Source organism: Trachypithecus francoisi, unplaced genomic scaffold (assembly GCF_009764315.1).
Source record: "Trachypithecus francoisi isolate TF-2019V2 unplaced genomic scaffold, Tfra_2.0 Lachesis_group6, whole genome shotgun sequence".
Classification (NCBI taxonomy): Eukaryota; Metazoa; Chordata; class Mammalia; order Primates; family Cercopithecidae; genus Trachypithecus; species Trachypithecus francoisi.
In genome coordinates this window covers 73884173-73895601 of record NW_022681471.1, presented here as the reverse complement: position 1 = coordinate 73895601, position 11429 = coordinate 73884173, and the positions used below count along the sequence as shown (strand labels likewise).

General features: G+C 43.1%; 1 protein-coding gene across 1 annotated transcript; it reads right to left on the bottom strand.

The window, feature by feature from the left end:
• Positions 1-3015: 3015 nt before the first annotated feature.
• LOC117077275 (40S ribosomal protein S3a) lies at positions 3016-3917 on the bottom strand. Its single transcript, XM_033200925.1, has one exon. The coding sequence runs from the start codon at positions 3890-3892 to the stop codon at positions 3098-3100; it is 795 nt and encodes a 264-aa protein (XP_033056816.1). The 5' UTR covers positions 3893-3917; the 3' UTR covers positions 3016-3097.
• Between the last annotated feature and the right edge of the window lie 7512 nt (positions 3918-11429).

Sequence of the window (11429 nt, the reverse complement as noted above, 5' to 3'; positions counted from 1 at the left end):
TATGGCTTATTTTTCACTTGGCATAATGTTTTCAAGTTTCATCCGTACTATAGCATATGTCAGAACTTTCTTCCTTCTTAAGGCTATGTAATATTCCACTGTATGTCTATACAACATTTTGTTTATTGATTCAGCCCATACATTTCTGTTGTTTCCGCCTTTTGGCTATCATGAATGATGCTACTATAAGTATGAGTGTACAAATATTTGTTCAACTTCTTGCTTTCAATTCTTTGGGGTATATACTCAAAAGTGGAATTGCTTGATCATTTGGTAATTCTACGTTTATTTATTTTTTGTCATACTGTGTTCCACAGCAGCTGTACCATTTTGTATTCCCACTAGTGGTGCACAAGGATTCCAATTTCTCCTTATCCTGGTCAACATCTGTTGTTTTCTGTTTTTGTTTTTATAAAGCCATCGTAATGGGTATGAAGTAGTAGCATCTCATTGAGTATCCTTTTATGTGCCTATTAGCCATTTGTATGTCTTCTTTGGAGAAATGTCTATTCGAGTCCTTTGCTCATTTGTATTTTTTTGTTTTGCTTTGTATTGTTTTGTTTTGTTTGAGATGGAGTTATACTCTGTTGCCCAGGCTGGAGTGCAGTGATGCGATCTCTGCTCACTGCATCCTCTGCCTCCCGGATTCAAGCAATTCTCCTGCCTCAGCCTTCCAAGTAGCTGGGACTACAGGTACACGCCACCACACCCAGCTAATTTTTCTATTTTTAGTGGAGATTAAGTTTCACCATATTGGCCAGGCTGGTCTCAAACTCCTGACCTGAAATGATCTGCCTGCCTCAGCCTCCCGAAGAGGTGGGATTATAGGCGTGAGCCACCACACCTGGTCCTTTGCTCATCTTTGTTTTTTTGTTGTTGTTGTTGTTGAGACAGTGTCTTGCTCTGTCGCCCAGGCTGGAGTGCAGTGGTGCAATTTTGGCTCACTGCAACCTCTGCCTCGCAGGTTCAAGCAATTCTCCTGTCTCAGTCTCCCAAGAAGGTGGGACTACAGGCACGCACCACCACGCCCGGCTAATTTTTGTATTTTTAGTAAAGATGGGGTTTTGCCATGTTGGCCAGACTGGTCTCAAACTCCTGACCTCAAGTGATCCGCCCGCCTTGGCCTCCCAAAGTGCTGGGATTACAGGCGTCAGCCACCGTGCCCGGCCCTTTGCTCATTTTTGAATTGGGTTGGTTGTTGTTGTTGTTGTTGTTGAGTTTTAGGAGTTACTTATATATTCTGGATAGTAATTCGTTATTAAATATGTGACTTATAAACATTTTCTCACATTCCATAGAATCACAAAATTTTTTTTCCCATTCCTTTTTACTGAGTTAATAGTGTCCTTTAATGCAGAAAATTTCTAATTTTGGTGAAGTCCAGCTTGTCTTTTTTTGTTTTGTTTTGCTGGTGCGCTTTTGGTGTCATATCCAGAAATTATTTTTAATCCAATGCATTGAAGATTCTCCCCTCTCCACACGTTCTCTTACATGAGTTTTACAGTTTTAGCTCTTATGGTTGGCCTTTGATTCATTTTGAGTTAATTTTTGTATATGATGTTAGATAATGATCTAACTTTATTCTTCATGTGGATATTTAGTTTTCTCAGAACCATTTGTTGAATGGTTCTGAGAAATGTTGAAATACTGTACTTTCCCCATTGAATGGTTTCAGCACTCTTGTAAAAAGTCATTTGACCATATGTGTGAAGATTTACTTCTGAGCTCTATTCCATTGGTCTGTATGTCTGTCTTTATGCCAGTCTATACTTCATGGTTTTGATTACTGTAGATTTGTAGTAAGTTTTGATATAAAAAAATGTGAATTCTCCATCTTTTTTCTTCTTTTTCAATAATGTTTTGGCTGCTCAGGTCCCTTGAGATTCCATATGAATTTGAGGATGAGGTTTTCTGTTACTGAAAAAAAAAAAATCCTATTGGAATTTCTATAGGGATTGCATTAAATCTATGGATCTTTTTGGGTAGTACTATCATCTCAGTCTTCCAATCTGTGACCACAGATACCCTTCAGTTTTCTATGTCTTCTTTAAATTCCTTCAGCAACTTTTTTTTTTTTTTCTTTTTGTGAGATTGGGTCTCACTCCATCCAGACTGGAGTGCAGTGGCATGATCACAACTCACTGCAGCCTTGATATCCCAGCTCAAGCAAACCTTCCACCTCAGCCTCCTGAGTAGTTGGGACAAGAGGTGTGCACCACCACGTCCGACTTTTGAAAAAAAATTTTAGTAGAGATGCAGTCTTACTATATTGCCCAGGCTTATAAACTCCTGAGCTCAAGAAACCCTACCCACCTTGGCCTCCCAAAGTTCTGAGATTGCAGGCATGAACCACTGTGCCTAGCCCTTCAGCAACATTTTTTTTTTTTTTGAGATAAGGGCTTGCTCTGACACCCAGGCTGGACTGCAGTGGCGTGATCACAGCTCACTGCAGCCTCGACCCTCCTCAGCTTGAGGCTTAAGCATTCCCCCCACCTCAGTTTCTTGAGTAGCCGGGACCACCAGGCGCACGCCACCATGCCCAGCTAATTTTAAATTTTCTTTTTTCGGAGACAGGGTCTCACTATGTTGCTCAGAGTGGTCTTGATCTGCTAGCCTCAAGCAATTCTCCCACTTTGGCCTCCAGCGTGCTGGGATTACAGGCATGAGCCACCGTACCTGGCCAACATTTTATAGTTTTCAGTGTACCATCATTTTGCTTCCTTGGTTAAGTTTATTCCTAAGTATTTTACTCTTCTTCATGCTATTGTCAGTGTAATTGTTCTCTTAATTTTATTTTCAGATCGTTTAATGTTAATGTATAGGCCCACAACTTATTTTTGCATCTTGATTTTATATTGCGGAACTTTGCTGAATTTGTTTATTAGCTCTAACAGTGTTTTATGGAATCTTTAGGGTTTTTCTATATATAAGACCATGTCATCTGTAAATAAGATAATTTTATTTCTTCTTTTCCAGTTGAATGGTATTTAATCATTTAGAGGTGGTTTCCTTCAGTTTTTTTTTTTTTTTTTTTTTTTTTTTTTTTTTTTTTTTCACAAATAGCACTTTTTATTTGACACTAATTGAAGTCTGAACTTTAAACAGATTCTTGGACTGGTGGTTCATATCCATCAGCTCGTTCAACTTTAGCACCTGTCTCGTCCCCAGTGGCTTTTCCAGAACTACTGCCTTCACCATGAAGTTCCATGAGCTTTCCCAATTCAAACTTGGGCTTCTTCAGCATTTTTACTTTTCTAACGAAGACATCATGGAGAGGATAAATAGATTGACAAGCCTTTTCTATGTCTTTTCCAATGCTGTCTGGAATCAATTTATTGACCACTTCTTTCAAGTCATTTGTCTGCACTTCTCGGGTCATGATTTCCATCATCTTCTTCCGGATTTGGCGGACCTGTTGGTGCTGAGCATAAGAGGTCTTCCGTATCTGATTGTTACGTTTTTTAGTAAAACCAACACAGAACAGACGAAGCAAGTAACCATCGGTAGTCTTGACATCAACATGAGCTTCAATCATTGTCTGCCACTTTTTGACCATGGAACACATTTTGTCACGGGTAAGATCCATGCCATGGAAGTTAGTCAGGCAGTTTTTGCCCTGAACATCTTCAGTAATCAGCTTGAATTTTCTAAATGCAACTTCATCATTCTGCAAATCAGCAAGACTCACTTCAAACACACGACCCTTGAGACCATCAGATGCAATTTTGGTTCCTTGGGTCCTGGTGACGAGCGTCTTTCCAATATTTCTTATATTGAACATAGCAGGTGCTTTCACATCATACCAATCTTTCTTAGAAAATGGATCAACCACTTTCTTCTTGGCTCCCTTTTTGCCGCCTTTCGTAAGGCGCTTGTTCTTGCCAACCGCCATGGCGCTGATCAGAGAGCCGAAAGGTTCCTTCAGTTTTAAAAATATATTTATATATTAATCTTGTATCCTGCAACGTTGCTATATAGCTTGTTGATTCCAGGAGATTATTTTTTGTTGATTCTTTAGGATTTTTGTCATAGACTATCATATAATCTGTGAACAAGACATTCTTATTTCTTCCTTCCCAATCTGTATACCTTTTATTTCTTTTTTTATCTCACTGTATTAGCCAGGCCTGCCAGTATGATGTTAAATAGAAGTGGTGAAATCAGACATCCTTTCCTTGTGTCTGATCTTAGCTGGAAACCACCTAGCTTCTCACCGTTAGTTTTGATGTTTTCTGTAAGCCTTTTTTAGATGTTCTTTATCAAGAGAGGTTTTTTTTAAAAATCGTGAACAGGAGTTGAATTTTTTCAAATAATTTTTCTGCATCTATTGATATGATCATGTCATATTTTTCTTTCACTTGTTGATGTGACAAATTATATAAATTAATTTTCAATGTACATATTTATAATAGATGAGTTGAAGTCTTTGTCTAGTAAGTCCATACTTTTGTGCCTCTTCAAGGACAGTTTCTGTTGGTCACTTTTTTTCCTATATATGGGACATAACTTTGCTTCTCTGCCTGGCTCATAATTGTTTGTTGAAAACTGGACATTTTAAATAATATAATGCCACAACTCTGGAAATCAATTTCTCCCCACTTCCAGGGTTTATTTCTGTTACTGTTTGTTTCAGTTGTTGTTGTTTGTTTGGTGATTTTCCAACCAGTTCTAAAAAGCATATTCTCTGTCATAATTTGGCTACTGAGGATATGCTTGGTTAGCTTACTGGTCAGCTAATGATTGGAGAGAGACTTCCTTAAGTGCCTTGAACCAATAATCATCTGCCCTGTGATGAGGGGTGTGTGCATGTTGGGACATCTCTTCAATGACCCAGCAGCTTACAACTTTGCCTTAGCCTTCATTTTCTACTTTTACCCATGTCAATGCCAGCCAGAGGTAAAACAGTGCATTCTCAGGTATATCTGGAGCATGCACACAACCGTGAACATGTGAGTGGCCTTCTAGAACCCTAGGAGTTTGTCAGAGCATGGCAAATCTGCTTCTGAACATCTCATTCCTTAGATCTTCTTTTAAGTTTTTGGCCAGATAGCCTCTTGTTTACCCCAATTGTTACTGCTGTTGTAATGTCAAATATTGCCACTGATTATTACTATTTTTTAATTCGCTTTGGATAGAATGTTTCCCACTGACTGAACTCTGAGCCAGTTCAAAAAAAGCAAATACTGTGAGTGGTCCTTTTCCAGAGAGCTGCTAGACAGGTCAAGTAGTAACAATTATCTGGGAATTGAGCTCTTTGAGGATCCCCAAATCTTGTCTGCCCCATCTGATTGCTTTAGGCTGCTGGCTTTCCATGGATCTGGAAAGAAAGAGATGGGGAATAGGGCAAGTTCAAACCCCACAAAACTTACTATTCTTACCAAGAGTCAGCAGGGTTTTTTTGAATAAAACTCCTTGGATTGTTGCAAGATTTTGGTTAATTTCTGTTGCAAGCTTTTGGTTAATTTCCAGAGTTCTAGAAAAGTTGATTGTGATCATTTGTGCCAGAGTTCTCATTGTTTTCAAGGAGGAGCAGATTTTTAGAGGTTCTCACTCTACTGTTCAGACATCTTGCTCTGAGTGACTCTTACAGGATAGGCAGACATCTATGTAAAAAGCAGGGGAAAAATTCCAAACAGAAGAAACAGCATGTGCAAAGGATGGAGCTGTGAAAGATCATGGCTTGTTTTGGATTGGCAAGTGACCTTGAATGACTAGGCCATAGGAAAGGTGGTGAGGAGGTATATTATTTGGGATTTATTTCTATTGCAAGTAATTAAAACTCAATCAAGCAGGTTTGAGGGTTTTTTGTAAAAAATATATTAGTCAACTCATGAAATTGATAAGGTTATGAGTAGATCCAGCTTTAGGCACAGCTGGATCCAGTGCCTCAAATGATTTTTAGGTCTGTTCTTTTGTATGTTGGTGTCATTGTTAGATAAATTATTCTCTTGCGGTTGCAAGATGGTGGCCAACAGGTCCAAGCTTACATCCTCAAGGCTCTAAATTCAATGGTAAAAGAAATACCTTCTTCCCAACAATTCTGTCAAAAGTCCCAGGACTAGGTCTCACTGTATTACTTTCTAAATTAATCACTGTGGCCAGGGGAAGCAGAACAAATTGATTGGCCAATTCTGAATCATATGCTCTTTCCTTGAACCAGGGGTAAAGTCAGCTCCTAACTGAACCACAGAGACTGAGCAGGGGAAAAGGGTAATTTTTCAAGGAATATATAGATTATCTTACCAGGAAATGGATAATAAATGTGAATCAAGCAAAAACAATAAACACACCATCCAGAAAGAGTGGTAGAAGCTAGACTAAGAAGTGCCAGCTCTACAGAGCTTCTGCATCCCAGGATCACACTCCTGACCACTCAACAAACTGGTTAGAACACACTCTGTGCTGGACACTGAAATACTAGCCCTCAATAAGGCTCCAGTCTAGTTTTAGACATTCTCTCTGTCTCTGTTTTTTTTTTTTTTTTGAGAGAGAGTCTCACTCTGTCACCCAGGCTGGAGTGTAGTGGCACTCCTCTGCAACCTCTGCCTCCTGGGCAAGCGATTCTCATGTCTCAGCCTCCCAAGTAGCTGGGATACAGGCACATACCACCATGCTAGGCTAATTTTTGTTTTTTTAGTACAGATGGGGTTTCACCATATTGGCCAAGCTGGTCTTGAACTCCTGACCTCAGGTGATCCACCCAAGTCGGCCTCCCGAAGTGCTGGGATTACAAGCATGAGCCACGGCGACTGGCTTTGGACATTCTCAACCTACAATTTCTTTGATGAGACTTTTTAAGGTGATCACCTTGTCCAAGCCTTTCATTGCCCAGACTAGAAAATTGATGCCCAGAGAGGGATGGGAACTTTACCACTGTCACGCAGCAAATCAGTGGCAGAACTGGGACAAGAACCAGGTTGGTTTCTTTGTGCTACATACATATCCCACATCCATTCTTCAAGTTATCTTTCCAATCCACCTCTGGGGAGCCTTCTTAGAGTACCTCTGTCCCTGCTGGTATCCCCAACAGAATGGCTGACTTCCACTGGGTTGACTCTAATGGAGTTAGTAAGTCAGTCTTTGGGCTCACTGTTGGATTTTTCCCCTCCCTGTTGCTTCACCCTCTGTCCAGCCCCAACATGAAGGCTTCCTGTCCCTATACTATGGGTCTCTTGTTCCACCTTCTCTGGATAACCACTAAGAAGCTTTTGAAAGTAGCCACTTTTCCATGGGATATTCTGTGGGCAGTTCACAGAGGTAGCACTCAGATACAGGTAGTGTGAGCCAAGGGGTGTAGATAACAACCCACTCTAGGAGCATGGAAATCAGGGGGACTAGTCACCCTTTCCACTCCTCTAATCAAGGAAGAGGAGAGAGGTGCAGAAGAGGTCACAAAAACACCTTGGGAGTCACCTAAGTAACCTGAGTCTATCTGCTTAAGAAACTGGATCTCTCGGTCCCATCCATCAGTGAGGTCATCTGCACCCTTTCATGGCCGTCTCCCCTGACCCACAAAACCATGACAACATCCCCCCTTTCTGGAAGCTTCTCTGCTGGTTCCTCTCAACTGGGACTCACTGCAGCCTCGCTGCCCCACCATCACCTCGTGCTTTGACCACTGCAGCACCTCTCTGCTTCTACTTACGCCCTTCCTCCCACCGTCAGTCTATTCTCTAGACAGAAACCAGGGGGATTTTGTTCAAATAGAAGTCGGACCATGCCCCTCCTCTTATAAAACCCCTCCCACAAGCTCCCCATTTCACTCAAAATAAAGTGTGAGGTCTTTATAATGGCCTACAAGACCCTTCACCAACTGGTCTCCTGTTAAATCTCTGATTACTCTTGCCCTCCCTCCTTCCCCGTTCTCCTGCACTCTGACCTTCTGGACAGCCAGTCATGCTCTCTCCTCAGGACTTTTGAGAGCTGGACAGGCTATTCATTGTGCTTGGAATATGTGTTTCCCACATATCTGTGTGGTGTGCTCCCATACCAACTTCAGTTCTTTAATCAAATGTTACCTCCTTGGTGAGGTCTCCCCTGACTACTCTTTTAAAATGTTTAACCTCCATCTTTCCCCAACATTCCTTTATTTTTCTCCATGGACCCTCTAATATACTACAATTTTTTTTTTTTTTTTTAACTGAGTCTCACTCTGTCACCCAGGCTGGAGTGCAGTGGTGTGATCTTGGCTCACTGCAACCTCTGTTTCCCAGGTTCAAGCGATTGTCCTGCCTCAGCTTCCTGAGTAGCTGGGACTACAGGTGCGTGCCACCACACCCAGCTACTTTTTTGTATTTTGGTAGAGACAGGGTTTCATCATGTTGCCCAGGCTGGTCTCGAACTCCTGAGCTCAAGCAGTCTGCCAGCCTCGGCCTCCCAAAGTGCTAGGATTACAGACATGAGCCACTGCACGCAGCCATATGCTACATCTTTTGTTGATTGATTTTATTTATTGATATCATTAAGCCTTATGAAGTAGCAGTTTTTGTCTGTTTTTCCAAATACTTCATTGCTAGCACCAATGCCTGGTGCATAGTAGGTGCTTCATACATATTTGTTGAATGAATAGATGAATGAATAGTTCTGAATAATCAGAATTTTGGGCAGTTTTTGAATCATGCAAAATCAGAGCTAGGAAGTTACTTAGACCACTTTGCCTAACTGCCCAGTTTCATTTGACAGGTGAGGAGACTGAGACTCAGAGAAGGAAACAGACTTGCCCACAGTGACAGAGGGAGTTAGTTTAGTCAGAAATCAGCAATTTAACTCAGAGAACCAGGGAGCTTTCCATAGCTCTTTTCTTGGAATCTATCCTGTCCTACAAGGAAGCCCCTTCTATGCATGAGGAGAGAGAGGGGAGGGGTCATTGCAGTAGGGAGAAGAGGGTGGTGATGAGTAGCATGCATCAAATGCCTATTTTGTCCCAGGTGTTACACTAGGCATTTCATCTAAGGTGTCTCAATGGTCTCATTCCACTTGACACTTTGAATAAATATTCTTTTCCCCATTTTACAGGTAAGGAAGCTGAATCTCAGAGAAGTGAGTTGCCTAAGATCACATAGCCAGTAAACAGTGGTGCAAGGATTCAGTTCCAGGTATGTTGATGAATAGAGTCAGTAGTCTTTCTCTGACATTCAGGACCCTAGCCAGCTCCCCAAGGACTCCAGTTGAAGGCTGAATCTCAGTCAGGAGCTCAGGGTCCCAAATGTCCTTCAGAAGCAGCAAGTCTGGAACAGGCCCTGGTAGGCCCAGCGGCTGCAGGAGTGTCACACACTGCTGTACTGCCTGGCCCAGAGCCTCCTTTTTCTGTGTCCCAGGCCTGAAAAGCTGGGCCTGTTTTCAGGATTGGACTAACTTTTTCCCCACAGAGTATGGATAGTCCACAGTGGAGCCAAATGGAGGCTCCTCCCACCCCTTGAAGGAGAGGAGAAAGGGGGAAGGGGTGCAGAACAGCCTTCTAGAAGGGATAGCTTTGCTGAGTTTCAGCCTAATATCCTGGAGCTATTCCTAGGTAGATTGTGGTCAGTGGAATTATGCTTTTATCAGGCTGCTGGGAGTTTCAATAAAATCTTTATGGCCGGGAAAGTTCTCTTTATGGAAATCAGATTATTGAAGTGCCTGCCAGAGGGAGGGCCTCACCAGCCTGCCTTTCTCCCCACTGCCTCCCTCCTCCTCTTCAGGATGGCTTCCCCACTCAGTTTCCTCCCTCCCCTACCCATGAACCCCCAGCTCCCAGGACAATTTCAGCTCCACAGACTGAAACACGGAAAATACCTTGGCAAGTAGAGGAGCACTAAGGGAACTTATCGAGGGTGTTGGTGGGACTGCAAAATTAATGTTGCAAAATAGCTCTTGCCCAGTTCCCCCTTCATCATTCCCATTGAGAAGCCCTGGTTTTGCCATTTCTGGGTCAACTTATCTCCACTCCTGGCTCACTATATTGGCAATTCCTAGATTCTAATCTTTGGGACGCAACTGAGCCATCCCCTACCCCCACCATCTTCTGTCCTGTCCATCTGTCTACAGAACCTTCTGGAACCTTCCTGCCTGGTATCTCATGGGACTGGGGTTGAGGCCTGGTCCTGAGGCAAGGTTGCTACAGCTCTATGGGGACTAGCTTGGTAGTGCCCTGCCCTGTGACTCTTTCTTGGGGTTGGAGGAGTAACTATGGTTGAGGACCCCCACACTCTGCCCCATAAACTGTCTGCCGGGGGAAGGCTTGCCCTAGGAGGTTTTCCTTGTGGCTTTCTGGGAGGTTTTAATTTAGCACAAGGAAAGTGGTTTGGACCAAATGGTCTCTTTCAGGACTAGAGTCTTTAAAAAGCCCCCTGAAATTTGGTGCTTTTGCCTACCCAAGTTGTCCCACTGCCTATCTTCCAACATCCTGTCCCCAATGTCTTCTACTAGGTGACTAGTTCGAAAAACATCATGTCCTCTGAGGAACAGTTGAAAGAACTGGAGGAGAGAAGACTGAGGGGGCCTGAGTCTATGTCTTCAGCCCTTTGAAAGACTGTCATGAGGCAGAGAAAGTGGACCCTGCATGGTCCCAGGAATAGAGTTAAACGAGGTCCCAGCTGGTATGTTCACTCTGTTATCACACAAAGCATTGTCCCCATTTTATAGATGAGGAAACTGAGGCCCAAGGCCACATAACTAGGAAATGTGTTGTGGGGCTGCCTTTCAAATCCAGGTCACTTAACATCAAATCTAACACTCTCCATATCCCGCTGCTCTGAGCACTGGACAAAGGCAACCAGTAGGCAGTGTTGGGTTCAGCATAGGCGACCCTTTTTAGCTATCCCTCAAAGCAGCCCCTACCCCACCCATGCAAGGTAGAGGCTGAGCTGTGCATACCCCCAGGCTGTTTCCAACCACTGCCTACAACCCACTCTGTTTAACCCCATTTCTCCACCCCCGACCCTGCCTTAGACCTTTGGCCTGTATCCCAGTTCTGCATCTACCTCTGGCATTCCTGTTTGCCTGGAAGTAACACTCATTCTCCCAAATGCACATGTCCCAGACTTTCCTCACTCCCGGGCTGGCTTTGGACCTTTCAGAACTCAACCCAGACCAGCTAGTTTGCCTTGTGCTCCCATCCTGCCCACCCCTACCCTCCTGACTTAGACAATAAGGAAGAACTTCCTGACAGTCAGAGCTGTCCAAGGATGGCTGGGCAGAGCTGGCTGCTCAGGACCAGGCATTAGGTAGGGGGCTGTCCAAGCTGGGAATCCTTCCAGTGGTTTCCATTGATTTACATATTCATTTTCCTGCGTGAGCCCTTCTATTATAATTCACGGGTTTTGCAATCACCCTCTTGTTTCCTATTCTTTCTTGCTCTCTCCTTCTGCATCCTTGTCTTCATCTGACTTTCTCCTCTTTCTGTTTATTTTTCACTTTGATTCTACCTTTCTCTGTGTATTTTTACCTCC